We start from the raw sequence: 17,687 nt of genomic DNA on the forward strand, positions 1-17,687 counted from the left end.
ATATACAGATAGAGATATGGAGATAGGGTAGATATACAGAGAGAGATATGGCGATAGGGTAGATATTCAGAGAGAGACATGGAGATAGGGTAGATGTACAGAGAGAGACGGAGATAGGGTATATATACAGATAGAGATATAGGAGATAGTGTAGATATACAGATAGCGAAATGGAGATAGGGTAGATATACAGTTAGAGATATGGAGATAGGGTAGATATACGGATAGAGATATGGAGATAGGGTAGATATTCAGATAGAGACATGGGGATAGGGTAGATATACAGATAGAGATATGGAGATAGGGTAGATATACCAATAGAGACAGGGAGATATGGTAGATATACAGATAGGCAGGGAGGTAGAGTAGATATACAGATAGATATATGGAGATAGGTTGGATATACACATTGATAAGGAGATTGGGTAGATATACAGATAGACAGGAAGTTAGGGTAGATATACAGATAGAGATAGGGAGGGAGGGTATATATATCGATAGAGATGAGCAGTTGGGTAGATATAGAGATAGAGATATGGAGAATAGGGTAGATATACAGATAGAGATATGGAGATAGGGTAGATATTCAGAAAGAGATATGGAGATAGTGTAGATATACAGATAGAGATATGGAGATCGGTTAGATATACAGATAGAGATATGGAGATAGGGTAGATATACAGAGAGAGAAACGGAGATAGGGTAGATATACAGATAGAGATATGGAGATAGGTTTGATATATAGATAGAGATAGTGTAGATATACAGAGAGAGACATGGAGATAGGGTAGATATACAGAGAGAGACGGAGATAGGGTAGATATACAGATAGAGATGTGGAGATAGGGTATATATACAGATGGAGATAGAGGTGTACAGATAGAGATATGGAGATAGGGTAGATATACAGATAGAGACAGGGTGATAGGGTAGATATACAGATAGAGACATGGAGATAGGGTAGATATACAGATAGAGACATGGAGATAGGGTAGATATACAGGTAGACAGGGACATAGAGTAGATATACAGAGAGAGATATGGAGATAGGTTATATATACAGATAGAGATATGGGGATATGGTAGATATACAGATAGAGATAGGGAGAATAGGGCAGATATACCGATAGAGTTATGGAGATAGGGTAGATATACAGATAGAGATATGGAGATCGGTTAGATCTTCAGATAGAGATATGGAGATATGTCAGATATACAGATAGAGACATTGGATAGTGTAGATATACAGATAGGTATATGGAGATAGCGTAGATATACAGATAGAGATATGGAGATAGGGCAGATATACAGATAGCGAAATGGAGATAGGGTAGACATACAGATAGAGATATGGAGATAGTGTAGATATACAGAGAGAGATGTGGCGATAGGGTAGATATTCAGAGAGACAAATGGAGATCGTGCAGATATACAGATAGAGATATGGAGATAGGTTAGATATACAGATAGAGATATGTAGATAGGGTAGATATACAGAGAGAGATATGGAGATAGGGTAGATATACAGATAGAGATAGGGTAGATATACAGAGAGAGATATGGAGATAGGGTAGATATACAGATAGAGACGGAGATAGGGTAGATATAAAGATAGAGATGTGGAGATAGGGTATATATACAGATGGACATAGAGGTATACAGAGATATGGAGATAGGGTAGATATACAGAGAGGGATATGGAGATAGGGTAGATATACAGATAGAGACAGGGAGATAGGGTAGATATACAGATAGAGACATGGAGATAGGGTAGATATACAGATAGAGATATACAGATAGGGTAGATATACAGGTAGACAGGGATATAGGGTAGATATACAGATAGAGATATGGAGGTAGGGTATATATACAGATAGAGATATGTGGATATGGTAGATATACAGATAGAGATAGGGACAATAGGGCAGATATACCGATTGAGATATGGAGATAGGGTAGATATACAGATAGAGATGTGAAGATAGGGTAGATATACAGAGCGAGAAACGGAGATAGGGTAGATATACAGAAAGAGATACGGTGATTGGGTAGATATACAGATAGAGATATGGAGATAGGGTAGATATAGAAATAGAGTTTTGGAGATAGGGCAGATATACAGATAGCGAAATGGAGATAGGGTAGATATTCAGAAAGAGATATGGAGATAGTGTAGATATACAGATAGAGATATGGAGATCGGTTAGATATACAGATAGCGATATGTAGATAGGGTAGATATACAGAGAGAGAAACGGAGATAGGGTAGATATACAGATAGAGATATGGAGATTGGGTAGATATACAGATAGAGATATGGAGATACGGTTGATATATAGATAGAGATAGTGTAGATATACAGAGAGAGACATGGAGATAGGGTAGATGTACAGAGAGAGACGGAGATAGGGTATATATACAGATAGAGATATAGGAGATAGTGTAGATATACAGATAGCGAAATGGAGATAGGGTAGATATACAGTTAGAGATATGGAGATAGGGTAGATATACGATAGAGATATGGAGATAGGGTAGATATTCAGATAGAGACATGGGGATAGGGTAGATATACAGATAGAGATATGGAGATAGGGTACATATACCGATAGAGACAGGGAGATATGGTAGATATACAGATAGGCAGGGAGATACAGTAGATATACAGATAGATATATGGAGATAGGTTGGATATACACATTGATAAGGAGATTGGGTAGATATACAGATAGACAGGAAGTTAGGGTAGATATACAGATAGAGATAGGGAGGGAGGGTATATATATCGATAGAGATGAGCAGTTGGGTAGATATAGAGATAGAGATATGGAGAATAGGGTAGATATACAGATAGAGATATGGAGATAGGGTAGGTATACATATAGAGATATGGAGAAAGGGTAGATATACAGATAGAGACATGGAGATAGGGTAGATATACAGATAGAGATATGCAGATAGGGTAGATATACAGGTAGACAGGGATATAGGGTAGATATACAGATAGAGATATGGAGGTAGGGTATATATACAGATTGAGATATGGGGATATGGTAGATATACAGATAGAGATAGGGACAATAGGGCAGATATACCGATTGAGATATGGAGATAGGGTAGATATACAGATAGAGATGTGAAGATAGGGTAGATATACAGAGAGAGAAACGGAGATAGGGTAGATATACAGAAAGAGATACGGAGATTGGGTAGATATACAGATAGAGATATGGAGATAGGGTAGATATACAGATAGAGATATGGAGCTAGTGTAGATATACAGGTAGAGATATGCATATAGGGTAGATATACAGATAGAGATATGGAGATAGGGTAGATATACAGATTGCGAAATGGAGATAGGGTAGACATACAGATAATATGGAGATAGGGCAGATATACAGATAGAGATATGGAGATAGGGTAGATAAACAGATAGATATTGGGAGATAGGGCAGATATACAGATAGGGATATGGAGATACGGTAGATATACAGAGAGAGATATGGAGATAGGGTAGATATACAGATAGAGAGATGGAGATATGGTAGATATACAGAGAGATATGTAGATGTGGTAGATATACAGATAGATTTATGGAGCAAGGTTAGATGTACAGATAGAGTTTTGTGGATTGGGTAGATATTGAGAGACAGATATGGAGATAGGGTAGATATAGAGATAGAGATAAGGAGATAGTGTACATATACAGATAGATCAGGGGGATAGGGTAGATATAAAGATAGAGACAGGGAGATAGGGTAGATATACAGATAGAGTTATGGAGATCGGGTAGATATATAGATAGAGATATGGAGATAGGGTAGATGTACAGATAGAGATTTGGAGATAGGGCAGATATACAGAGAGAGATATGGAGATAGGGTAAACATACAGATACAGACAGGGAGATAGGGTAGATATGCAGATAGAGATATGGAGATAGGGTGGATATACAGATAGAGACATTGGGATAGTGTAGATATACTGGTGGGTATATGGAGATAGCGTAGATATACAGTTAGATACATGGAGATAGGGTAGATATACAGAGAGAGGTATGGAGATAGATTAGAAATACAGATAGAGACATGGGGATAGTGTAGATATACAGATAGAGATATGGAGAGAGGGTAAATATACAGATAGAGACAGTAAGATAGGGTAGATATACAGATAGAGATGTGGAGATAAGGTGGCTATACAGATAGAGATATGGATATAGCGTAGATGTACAAATAGAGATATGGAGATAGGATCGACATACAGATAGAGCAATGACGATAGGGTAGATATAATGATAGAGATATGGATAGGGTAGATATACAGAGAGATAGGGAGATAGGGTAGATATACAGATAGAGCAATGACGATAGGGTAGATATAACGATAGAGATATGGAGATAGGGTAGAGATACAGATAGAGATATGGAGATAGGATAGATATACAGATAGAGATATGAAAATTGGGTAGATATACGGATAGAGATATGGAGATAGGGTAGATATAGAGACTGGGAGGTAGGGTAGATAAACAGATAGAGATAAGGAGATAGGGTATATATACAGATAGAGCGATGGAGATAGGGTAGATATACAGATAGAAATATGGAGATAGGTAGGTATACAGATAGAGATATGGAGATAGGTTAGATATATAGTGACAGGGTGATGGGGAGATATACAGATGGAGATATGGAGATAGGGTAGATATACAGATACAGATATGGAGATAGGGTAGATATACAGATAGAGATATGGTAATAGGGTAGATATACCGATAGAGATATGGAGATAGGGTAGATATAAAGGTAGAGATATGGAGATAGGGTAGATATACAGATAGAGATATAGAGATAGTGTAGATATACAGAGAGAGATATGGAGATAGGGTAGATATACAGAGAGTGATATGGAGATAGGGTAGATATACAGATAGAGGCAGGGAGATTAGCGTAGATATACAGATCGCGATATGGAGATAGGGAAGATATACAGATAGAGACAGGGTATTAGGGTAGATATACAGATTGTGATATAGCGATAGTGTAGATATACAGATAGAGATATGGAGATAGGGTTGATATACATATAGAGACAGGGAGATAGGGTTGATATACAGATAGTGATGTGGAGATAGTGTAGATATACAGATAGAGATATGGAGATAGGGTAGATATACAGATAGAGATATGGAGATAGGGTAGATATACAGATAGTGATATGGACAAAGGGTAGATACACAGTGAGAGATATGGAGATAGGGTAGATATACAGACAGAGACAGAGAGACACGGTAAATATACAGATAGAGATATGGAGATAGTGTAGATATACAGATAGAGACAGGGAGATAGGGTAGATATACAGATAGAGATATGGAGACAGGGTAGATATACAAATAGAGATATGGAGATAGGGTAGATATACAGATAGAGATATGGAGATAAGGTAGATTTACAGATAGAGACAGAGATAGGGCAGATATACAGATAGAGATATGGAGATAGGGTAGATATACTGATAGAGATATGGAGATAGGGTAGATATACAGATAGAGATATGGAGATAGGCTAGATATACAGATAGAGATATGGAGGTAGGGTAGATATACAGATAGAGACAGGGAGATAGGGTAGATATACAGATAGAGATATGGAGATAGGTTAGATATACAGATAGAGACAGGGAGATAGGGTAGATATACAGATAGAGATATTGAGATGGGTTAGATATTCGGATACATATCTGGAGATAGGATAGGTACACAAATAGACATATAGATATAGGAGATAGAGCGTGGTATAGATATTATTTGAGTTAGAGGTATATTGTCACACTCATTTCAGTGTAGATTCTGAGGGAGAATTTGAGAAAGCAGGGAGTAATGCAGTGGGCCGTAGGCAGTAAGTTATTGATATTCCTGTGTCCCAACCCTTCACGCAGAGAAGAATTGAAACACACATCGATAACGTCTGGGTGGGGAATGAATCTCATACGGGTTAGTTTCACATGAATTGAGGTACCCCAAATGCGGCCTACCGTACATCCCCTTTATCCTGGGCCCTAGTGACCTCAGTGTTGGTTACGGGGTGGGTGGGGTGGGGGTGGAGGCAGACCTAGTCAGTCCAAACCATGCCTTCTCGAGCCTACATTGATTTCTCAATTCCAGCCCACCTCTCCCCTTTGATACTGAGATGAATTTCCTATGGATCCGGCAGGCGATGGGTTGGGGGGGGGGGGGGGGGGGGGGGGGTTGGGGTCTTATAGAAACATATAAAATGATGAAGGGAATAGATAGGATTGATGCGGGCAGGTTGCTTCCACTGACGGGTGAAAGCAGAACTAGGGGACATAGCCTCAAAATAAGGGGAAGTAGATTTAGGACTGAGTTTAGGAGGAACTTCTTCACCCAAAGGGTTGTGAATCTAAGGAATTCCTTGCCCAGTGAAGCAGTTGAGGCTCCCTCATTACATGTTTGTAAGGTAAAGATAGATAGTTTTTTGAAGAATAAAGGGATTAAGGGTTATGGTGTTCGGGCCGGAAAGTGGAGCTGAGTCCACAAAAGATCAGCCATGATCTCATTGAATGGCGGAGCAGGCTCGAGGGGCCAGATGGCCTACTCCTGCTCCTAGTTCTTATGTTCTGAACAAAGACGTGACGACGATGGAATTAAGATCGAGCCCCCGTCTTGCAAAATCTGCCAGTAGTGCTAACCGCACGTCGGAGCTCCTGCGCCCCTCTCCGGCCATTATTTACCCCAACGACAGGGCACGTGATCGGAAGGCATCTTTGCTTGACCATCTATTTCGACAAGTAATATTTTGAACAAGGGAGCGGAACGCAATACAAGATGGTCAGCGAGAGATACTCAACTCAGTTTCGCCATCGACTCGTGAAATGGGGGTGCGCCATTGAAGGCGAAGATCCGGAGGAATTTATCCTCACTGAGGAAGATCAGACTGTTGAATTCTCTCCCCAGAATGCAGTGGGGGGGGGGCAGTGTTGTGGAACACTGAACGTATTCAAGGCTGAGATTTTTTATTGACAAGGGAAGTGACGGTTATGGGGGCTGGGGGGGCGAGGATTCAGGGAGGTGATATTGAGTCTGCAATCACACCCGCCGTGATCTTGTTGAATGCCCGTGGGCAGAATGGCCTCGTCCTATCCCCTTGATGCGCCTAACCTCATCAGTGGTGGATTTCCATGGGGACAGTTGCGTGCTCCGTCCGTAACGTCCGCAACCTCTTCAGGACATTGGGGTATTCAGTCCGAGAAAAAGAATTCTGGGTGAGCTGATCCTAAACAGTCACGGCTCCCCCGCCCATTCTGAGTGGGGCGGGGGGTGGGGGGGGGGGAGTGGAAACCCACGCACACACGGGGAGGACGTGCAGACTCCGCACACACAGTGACCCAAGCCGGGAATCGAACCTGGGACCCTGGAGCTGTGAAGCGATTGTGCTGTCCACAATGCTACCCGGCTGCCCGATAATAATAACCGCTTACCGTCACGAGTAGGCTTCAATGAAGTTGCTGTGAAAAGCCCCTAGTTGCCACATTCAGGCGCCTCTTCGGGGAGGCCGGTCCGGGAATTGAACCCACGCTGCTGGCCTTATTCCGCATCACAAGCCAGCTGTTCAGCCCACTGTGCTAAACCAGTCCCTGGATGGGAAGGAAGGAAGGGGGAGGGGAGTGACGGCGCACAGAGATGGTGGTGGGTGGGAATGAAGTTGACTGGCGGTATGGAGTTCGGAGGTCTTGTGGCGCAGTCTTGTGGTGCAGTTAGAGTGAGCGTAGACCTTTCCCGGGACTCCATGGCCACGGAAGGTGCCTTTGTAATGCAGTCAAACAGGTCACATGTATCAACCTGCCAGACAGGCCAACAGCTGGAGGGCGAGAGACTCCTCGTCCGCAACATGCAGCGGCTCCCCTCAAGCTGGGAGCCCCTGGCGGCAGATTAACAACCCGTTCCAGGAGTAACGAGCTCGGGAAACAAAAGTCTGACTTTGCACCATGAGGTGTGGGTAGAGGAAGATAGAGGTCTGGAATATAAAAGTGAGGATATAATGTTGGAATTGGACTGGGGAGGCCACACCTGGAGCATTGTGGGCTGTTCTGGTCACCACATTACAGGAAGGAGGTTATTGCTCTGGAGAAAGAGGGCAGAGGAGGTTTACAGGAATGTTGGCAGGGCTCAGGAAGCGTGTGGCGACGAGGAGAGACTGGCGAGGTTGGCGTTATTTTCGATGTGGCGAAGAGGGGTGACTTTATTAAGGTACAAACTGATGAGGGGAAGAGATAGAGTGGACAGGAGAAAATTGTTTCCCCTTTGGCGGAGAATTCGAGAAACAGAGGACATTGACTCGAGGCAAGTGGGAGACGGTGTCGAGGGGACAGGTGGGAGAATGTTTTTACGCAGAGGGTAGTGGGAGTCTGGAACTTGCTACCCAGACTGGTGGCAGTACCTGGATCATCACCTTAAATACTGTAAGATACAGGGCTATGGACTGGGGGCAGGGACAAGAGTAAAGAACAAAGAATACAGCACAGGAACAGGCTCTTTGGCCCGCCCAGCCTGTCCCGGTCATGATACCAATCCTATCCCCATCCTAGATCTCTATACCCATCCTATCCATGTGTTTGTCGAGATGCCTTTTGAACAGCGTTAATGTATCTGCTTCCACAGCCTCCCCCTGGCAACGCGTTCCAGGCACTCACCACCCTCTGCGTAAACAAACCCGCCTCGCGCATCTCCTCGAAACTTTGCCACACGGACCTCAAACCTGTGCCCCCTGGTGACTGACACCTCCACCCAGGGAAAGAGTTCCTGCCCATCCACTCTATCCACGCCCCTCATAATCTTGTAGACCTCTATCAGGTCACCCCTCAACCTCCGTCGTCCTAATGAAAACAGGAAGGTTGGATTTGCAACAGCACTTGGGTGTCCTCGGGCTTATATGGACAAGATAGGCCGAATGGCCTCCTTCTGTACTCTAACTTCCCCATGGTTGTAGATAGAGCCAAGTCAACTCGGCACTTATCTTTACACACAGATGTAGGGACCTCCAGCATGCGTTTAGAGATAGCAGCACGTTCCTTCACAAATCGAGGCAGGATTCGAGATTGGCACTGGCGGAAGTGTTGACACAGCTAGGAATGTCATTTTGATTCGAGTCAGAGGGCGAAATAGGCAAGCAACAACAGTTGTCTCGATTGAAATACAGAAGTAGAGCATTGAGATAGCTACAGACAGAGATACAGAGGCAAGATTTACAGATTGTTTAATATACAGAGGCAGATAGCTACGAAGGTGGGCACAGAGAGATGTGGATGCAGAAACAGCTGACAGGTCAACGTTCAATCAGGAGGAGCTAGATAAGATAGACATGGAGGTAGACATGGAGGTAAAGATTGGAATAGAGACTCATGATCATAGTTCAGTTGCAGGCAGAGATACAGAGAAACGGCAAAAAGGAGGAAGGATCCATTTTAATTACAGATTTCAATAGATAAAGACAGATAGAGATCGAGGTTTAGCAATCTGCTGGAAGGAACCAGATGTGTCAAGGCAGGAAGAGGGTTAGAAATTGCTGGAAAAACTTAGGTCTGGTAGTATCTGGGGGGGGAGAGAGAGAGAGAGAGAGAGAGAGAGACAGGGTTAGCATTTCGACTGCGATCTGGCGAGGTTGAAGGTGAACGAGGGAAGGAGACCTTTAGTCAAATGCTGAGAGGAGCCCTGGGTGTCTGAACCTCCAAAACAGACCTTGGAGCCCGCTCCGCCTTTCAATAAGATCATGGCCGACCTGATTGTAAACTCAAATCTGCCTCCCTCCCTCCCTCCCCCTCCCTCCCTCCCTCCCCCCCCCCCACTAGTAACCTACCAGTCCCACAGCCGCCCCCTCCTCTTTCTCACGACGAATCTCTCCTACTCCGTCTGAAAGAGATTCTACCTCAACTGCCTTGCGAGGATGACAATTGCAGAGACTTCACCCTCTGGGAGTTAAAAACAACTTTATCTCATCTCCTCAGAACCTTGTCACGGCGGCACAGTGGTTAGAACTGCTATCTCACAGCTCCAGGGACCTGGGTTCAAGTCCGGCCTTCGATGACTGTCACCGTGGGTTTCCTCCGGCTGCTCCGGTTGCCTCCCACAGTCCAAAGATGTACAGGTTAGGTGGATTGGCCATGCTAAATTGTCCCTTAGTCTCCAAAGATGTACAGGTTAGGTGGATTGGCCGTGCTAAATTGTCCCTTATTGTCCAAAGATGTGCAGGTTAGGTGGATTGGCCGTGTTAAATTGTCCCTTAGTGCCCAAAGATGTACAGGTTAGGTGGATTGGCCGTGTTAAATTGCCCCTTAGTGTCCAAAGATGTACAGGTTAGGGTGGATTGGCCGTGTTAAATTGTCCCTGAGTGTCCAAAGATGTACAGATTAGGTGGATTGGCCGTGTTAAATTGCCCCTTAGTGTCCAAAGATGTACAGGTTAGGGGGATTGGCCGTGTTAAATTGCCCCTTAGTGTCCAAAGATGTACAGGTTAGGTGGATTGGCTGTGTTAAATTGTCCCTTAGTGTCCAAAGATGTACAGGTTAGGTGGATTGGCCGTGTTAAATTGTCCCTTAGTGTCCAAACATGTACAGGTTAGGGGGATTGACCAATGCAAATTGACCCTTCGTATCCAAAGATGTGCAGGTTAGGTGGATTGACCGTGATAAATTGTCCCTCAGTGTCCAAAGATGTACAGGTTAGGTGGATTGGTCGTGTTAAATTGCCCCTTAGTGTCCAAAGATGTACAGGTTAGGGGGATTGGCCATGTTAAATTGCCCCTTAGTGCCCAAAGATGTGCAGGTTAGGTGGATTGGCCGTGTTAAATTGTCCCTCAGTGTCCAAAGATGTAGAGGTTAGGTGGATTGGTCGTGTTAAATTGCCCCTTAGTGCCCAAAGATGTGCAGGTTAGGTGGATTGGCCGTGTTAAATTGCCCCTTAGTGTCCAAAGACGTACAGGTTAAGTGGATTGGCCGTGTTAAATTGCCCCTTAGTGTCCAAAGATGTGCTGGTTAGGTGGATTGGCCATGTTAAATTGTCGCTCAATGTCCAAAGATGTACAGGTTAGGTGGATTGGTCGTGTTAAATTGTCCCTTAGTGTCCAAAGATGTACAGGTTAGGTGGATTGGCAATGTTCAATTCTCCCTTAGTGTCCAAAGATGTGCAGGTTAGGTGGATTTTGGCTGTGTTAAATTGTCCCTTAGTATCCAAAGATGTACAGGTTAGGTGGATAGGCCGTGTTAAGTTGTCCCTTAGTGACCAAAGTTGTACAGGTTAGGTGGATTGGCAGTGTTAAATTGTCCCTTAGTGTCCAAAAATGTACAGGTTAGGTGGATTGGCCATGTTAAATTGCCCCTTAGTGTCCAAAGATGTACAGTTTAGGGGGATTGGCCATGCTAAATTGTCCCTTAGTGTCCAAAGATGTGCAGGTTAGGTGGATTGACCGTGATAAATTGTCCTTTACTGTCCAAAGATGTATAGGTTAGGTGGATTGGCCATGTTAAATTGCCCCTTAGTGTCCAAAGATGTACAGGTTAGGTGGATTGGCCGTGTTAAATTGTCCTTTACTGTCCAAAAATGTACAGGTTAGGTGGATTGGCCATGTTAAATTGCCCCTTAGTGTCCAAAGATGTACAGTTTAGGGGGATTGGCCATGCTAAATTGTCCCTTAGTGTCCAAAGATGTACAGTTTAGGTGGATTGGGCATGTTAAATTGTCCCTTAGTATCCAAAGATGTACAGGTTAGGTGAATAGGCCGTGTTAAGTTGTCCCTTAGTGTCCAAAGATGTAGAGGTTAGGTGGATTGACCAATGCAAATTGACCCTTCGTATCCAAAGATGTGCAGGTTAGGTGGATTGACCATGATAAATTGTCCCTCAGTGTCCAAAGATGTACAGGTTAGGTGGATTGGTCGTGTTAAATTGCCCCTTAGTGCCCAAAGATGTGCAGGTTAGGTGGATTGGCCGTGTTAAATTGTCCCTCAGTGTCCAAAGATGTACAGGTTAGGTGGATTGGTCGTGTTAAATTGCCCCTTAGTGCCCAAAGATGTGCAGGTTAGGTGGATTGGCCGTGTTAAATTGCCCCTTAGTGTCCAAAGACGTACAGGTTAAGTGGATTGGCCGTGTTAAATTGCCCCTTAGTGTCCAAAGATGTGCTGGTTAGGTGGATTGGCCATGTTAAATTGTCGCTCAATGTCCAAAGATGTACAGGTTAGGTGGATTGGTCGTGTTAAATTGTCCCTTAGTGTCCAAAGATGTACAGGTTAGGTGGATTGGCAATGTTCAATTCTCCCTTAGTGTCCAAAGATGTGCAGGTTAGGTGGATTTTGGCTGTGTTAAATTGTCCCTTAGTATCCAAAGATGTACAGGTTAGGTGGATAGGCCGTGTTAAGTTGTCCCTTAGTGAACAAAGATGTACAGGTTAGGGGGATTGGCCGTGTTAAATTGTCCCTTAGTGTCCAAAGATGTAGAGGTTAGGTGGATTGACCGTGATAAATTGTCCTTTACTGTCCAAAGATGTACAGGTTAGGTGGATTAACCGTGATAAATTGTCCTTTACTGTCCAAAGATGTACAGGTTAGGTGGATTGGCCATGTTAAATTGCCCCTTAGTGTCCAAAGATGTACAGGTTAGGTGGATTGGCCGTGTTAAATTGTCCTTTACTGTCCAAAAATGTACAGGTTAGGTGGATTGGCCATGTTAAATTGCCCCTTAGTGTCCAAAGATGTACAGTTTAGGGGGATTGGCCATGCTAAATTGTCCCTTAGTGTCCAAAGATGTACAGTTTAGAGGGATTTGCCATGCTAAATTGTCCCTTAGTGTCCAAAGATGTGCAAGATAGGTGGATTGGCCGTGTTACATTGCCCCTTAGTGTCCAAAGGTGTACAGGTTAGGTGGATTGGCCGTGCTAAATTGTCCCTAGTGTCCAAAGATGTACAGTTTAGGGGGATTCGCCATGCTAAATTGTCACTTAATGTCCAAAGATGTGCAAGATAGGTGGATTGGCAATGTTAAATTGCCCCTTATTGTCCAAAGGTGTACAGGTTAGGTGGATTGGCCATGCTAAATTGTCCCCAGTGTCCAAAGATGTGCAGGTTAGGCGGATTGGCTGTGTTAAATTGCCCCTTAGTGTCGAACGATGTGCAGGTTGGGTGGATTGGCCATGCTAAATTGTCCCCAGTGTCCAAAGATGTACAGGTTAGGGGGATTGGCCGTGTTAAATTGTCCTTTAGTGTCCAAAGATGGGCAGGTTAGGTGGATTGGCCATGTTAAATTGTCCGTTAGTGTCCAAAGATGTACAGGTTAGGGGGATTGGCCGTGTTAAATTGTCCTTTAGTGTCCAAAGATGGGCAGGTTAGGTGGATTGGCCATGTTAAATTGTCCGTTAGTGTCCAAAGATGTACAGGTTAGGGGGATTGGCCGTGTTAAATTGCCCCTTAGTGAACAAAGATGTACAGGTTAGGTGGATTGGCCGTGTTAAATTGTCCCTTAGTGTCCAAAGATGTACAGGTTAGGTGGATTGCCCGGTTAAATTGCCCCTTAGTGTCTCGGGATAGGGTTATGGGTTTGCAGGAGATATGGCGGAGAGGTGGGTTATGGGTAAGGTGCTCTTTCGGAGAGTCGGTGCAGACTCGATGGGCCGAATGGCCTCTTTCTGCACTGGAGGGATTTTGTGATTACATGATTCTATTTCCAATCCACCTAACAGCACGTCTTTCGGGACTTGTGGGAGGAAACAGGAGCACCTGGAGGAAACCCACGCACACACGGGGAGAACGGGCAGACTCCGCACAGACAGTGACCCAAACCGGGGAATCGAACCTGGGACCCTGGAGTTGGGAGGCAGCGTTGGTAACCGCTGTGCTGCCCGGCCACCCCAAGATGGCTTTTTAAGAAGATTGGGCCATCGGTCAGGCTACATTTCGATTCCTGATTTCCGAGACTTTGTGGCCACCATCTCTCCCTCACCCTCCCCCTCTCCTTCGACCGAGCGATGTTTGATTGTCGCAGCCAATCCACGCTGATGGATAGGCTATCGCGCATCCTCGTGGGACACTAGAACCTGTCGATAATCTGAGACACCGCTCCCTCCTCACACGACGAGATGAAGAACGAAAAGATAAAGAATTCGAAGCATTTACAGTTTTTCACAGTGGTAGAGGATCCTTCAAGGCACATCTCAGCCCCGGGGAGGGGGGGCATTTTGGACGGGGTGAAGGAGTTAGTGGATCGGTGATGGGGGGGGGGGGGGGGGGGGGGGGGGGGGGGGGGGGGGCGGGGGGTTGGAGGAGAGGGGGAAGGAACTTTACATTATCCCAGCGGGCGGAGGGCGGAATGCGGCGACCCACGTTGTGGCTCTCGCCGTCATCTCTCAGCGCGGCGTTCAGTAAGGGGTGAATCGGTTGTAGCCTCCGCGGTACAGCCCGGCCTGCAATCAGAGAAAGGAACGCGATGTTAGCAATCGTGGCGGAGAGATGGAGGAAAACAAGATGACGGCAACGTACACACATGTCCGCAGGCCGGGTTGGGAGGGGGGGGGGGGGGGGGGGGGTGTAGCCAAGCCTGTCCTGAGGAACTGCCAAAGAACAAAGAAAAAGAAAATTACAGCACAGGAACAGGCCCTTCGGCCCTCCCAGCCTGCACCTATCCAGATCCTTTATCTAAACCTGTCGCCTATTTTCCAAGGATCTACGTCCCTCTGTGCCCCGCCCGTTCATATATCTGTCCAGATGCCTCTTAAATGATGCTATCGTGCCCGCCTCTACCACCTCCGCCGGCAAAGCGTTCCAGGCACCCACCACCCTCTGCGTAAAAAGCTTCCCACGCACATCTCCCTTAAACTTTCCCCCTCTCACCTTGAAATCGTGACCCCTTGTAACTGACACCCCCACTCTTGGGAAAAGCTTGTTGCTGTCCACCCTGTCCATTCATCTCATAATTCATCACAACAACAAAACGTTGGCACAAAAATTATGAGGGGCATAGACAGAGTGGATCGTCAGAGGCTTTTCCCCAGGGTAGAGGGGTCAATTACTCGGGGGTATAGGTTTAAGGTACGAGGGGCAAGGTTTAGAGGAGATGTACGAGGCAGGTTTTTTTACACAGAGGGTAGTGGGTGCCTGGAACTCGCTGCCGGAGGAGGTGGTGGAAGCAGGGACGATAGTGACGTTTAAGGGACATCTTGACAAATACATGAATAGGATGGGAATAGAGGGATACGGACCAGGAAGTGTCGAAGATTTTAGTTGCGAAGGTAATGTCGGCAGGGGCTTGGAGGGCCGAAGGGCCTGTCCTGTGCTGTACTTTTCTTTCTTCTTTGTTGGGGCATTGTCCCAGGTTTCGTGTTAATCGCGGATTTGGCTGCTGGAGTGCCCACTGATTCCCACATTCCGGAGGAAGTCAAACCAGGAGGGGAGCAGGGATGAGGGATGTTTTCTCGGGGAGGCAATGACGTAGTGCGAAGGAAGCAGCACCTGGAGCCCAGGCTAACTCGCTGGGGGATCAAATCCCAACACAACTATGTTCTATGATCGATGTACAACTGCTGGGGGAATGTATGTTCCATTGATAAATCTGGCCTGATCCGCACGTCTCAATCAGGGTTGTTGCAGTAGAGCAGGGGTGGGCAAACTTTTCCGTGCAAGGGCCGCATTCAGAAATTCACAATTCACAAAGGGCCGCATAGTATATTAAGTAAAATAATTACTTCACCCGGTTATGATTCTGGGCGCCTCATATAGAACATAGAACAGTACAGCACAGAACAGGCCCTTCGGCCCTCGACGTTGTGCCAAGCAATGATCACCCTACTCAAGTCAACGTATCCACCCTATGCCAGTAAGTAACCCAACAGCCCCCCCACCCATTAACCTTTAAAAAAAAATTAAAAAAAAAAAAAAAAAAATTTTTTTTAAAAAAAATTTTTTTTTTTTTTTTTTTAATGACTTGGTGGGCCGCAGAAATACCTTTGGCGGGCCGCATGCGGCCCGCGGGCCGTAGTTTGCCCACCCCTGCAGTAGAGGGTCCAGTGAAGAAAGATTTAGTGTGGGGCGGGGTATGGTCACAGTCCCATCTTCATGCAACAAGTCTCATGTCCCTCAGCCACTATCTCCACATCATGACTATCAAGACAGACGGAGCTGGGTCACGATCTAGAACAGGAACGTACGTTAACAGGGTCAGTATAGAGATAGACGGAGCGGAGTGGCAATTTAACGTGGCCAATCCACCTACCCTGTACATTGAATATACAGTGCAGAAGGAACCAAGATAAATTGTTCCTTCGTGTCCAAAGATGTACAAGTTATGTGGATTGGCCATGTTAAATTGTCCCTTAGTGTCCAAAGATGTACAGGTTAGGTGGATTGGCCATGTTAAATTGTCCCTTAGTGTCCAAAGATGTACAGGTTAGGTGGATTGGCCATGTTAAATTGTCCCTTAGAATCCAAAGATGTGCAGGTTAGGAGGATTGGCCGTGTTAAATTGTCCCTTAGTGTCCAAAGATGTACAGGTTAGGTGGGTTGGCCATGTTAAATTGTCCCTCAGTGTCCAAAGATGTACAGGTTGGGTGGATCGGCGTTGTTAAATTGTCCCTTAGTGTCCAAAGATGTGCAGGTTAGGTGGATTGGCCGTGTTAAATTGTCCCTTAGTGTCTAAAGATGTACAAGTTATGTGGATTGGCCGTGTTAAATTGTCCCTTAGCGTCCAAAGATGTACAGGTTAGGTGGATTGGCCGTGTTAAATTGTCCCTTAGTGTCCAAAGATGTACAGGTTAGGGGGATTGGCCGTGTTAAATTGTCCCTTATTGTCCAAAGATGTGCAGGTTAGGTGGATTGGCCGTGTTAAATTGCCCCTTAGTGTCCAAAGATGTACAGGTTAGGTGGATTGGCCGTGTTAAATTGCCCCTTAGTGTCCAAAGATGTACAGGTTAGGTGGATTGGCCGTGTTAAATTGCCCCTTAGTGTCTAAAGTGTACAGGTTAGGTGGATTGGCCGTGTTAAATTGCCCCTTAGTGTCCATAGATGTGTGTTAGGTTACGGGGATAGGTTGAGGAGTGGGCAAAAATGGGGGGCCATTTCAGAGGATCAGTGGAGACTCGATGGGCCGAATAGCCTCCTTCCGTACTGTCAAGATCATATGGAAACTATACGAATCCTATTTTCCAGGACTTGGTCCGTGGCCTTGTCGGATGTGGCATTTGAAGAGCGAATCATAATGCTTCTTGAATGTTGTGAGGGTTGCTGCCTCGACCAATCAGTTGTCGATTCCAGCCACCTTCTGGGTGAAACGGATTGTCCTCAAAGCCCTCTAAATCCCCGGCCCAGTACCTTAAACCTTTGTACATTCACAGAGGGGATCGCACCTTCCTATCCATCATGTCTGTGTCCCTCATAGCCTCCCTCGTAAAATCTACATGTGACAAAGAACTCACCTCCTCGATAGGGAGTGGAAGCAGGGTATTTGAATATTTTCAAGGCAGAGGTGGAGAGATTCGTGATTAACGAGGGGGTGAAAGGTTATCAGGGAGCAGAGGTGCCTCCTCCCGTTCCAAGTTCCGATGTTCATCCCAGGGAAAGGAGACTCGTGGGGCTACAGGGATCAAGCGGCGGCTGTGGAGAGAACGTGGGACTAGAACTGGCCAACTT

The 17,687-nt window shown here is 45.4% G+C and overlaps 1 protein-coding gene across 2 annotated transcripts in view; it reads right to left on the minus strand.

Annotated features, from left to right (window-relative positions):
• Window positions 1-9,264: 9,264 nt before the first annotated feature.
• rbfox1l (RNA binding fox-1 homolog 1, like) overlaps window positions 9,265-17,687 on the minus strand; it is a 51,213-nt gene continuing 42,790 nt past the window's right edge. The window contains exons 11-12 of one of the 2 annotated variants that reach the window (XM_038788383.1): window positions 14,352-14,470; window positions 9,265-9,616 (exon numbers count right to left, since the gene is read on the minus strand). In XM_038788383.1, the coding sequence (XP_038644311.1) occupies window positions 14,426-14,470 (45 nt within the window). In that variant the 3' untranslated portion in view covers window positions 9,265-9,616; window positions 14,352-14,425. The remainder of the gene's footprint in view (window positions 9,617-14,351; window positions 14,471-17,687) is intronic. The other variant, XM_038788382.1, reaches the window with a different exon arrangement.

The sequence above is a fragment of the Scyliorhinus canicula genome, unplaced genomic scaffold (genome assembly GCF_902713615.1).
Source record: "Scyliorhinus canicula unplaced genomic scaffold, sScyCan1.1, whole genome shotgun sequence".
Classification (NCBI taxonomy): domain Eukaryota; kingdom Metazoa; phylum Chordata; class Chondrichthyes; order Carcharhiniformes; family Scyliorhinidae; genus Scyliorhinus; species Scyliorhinus canicula.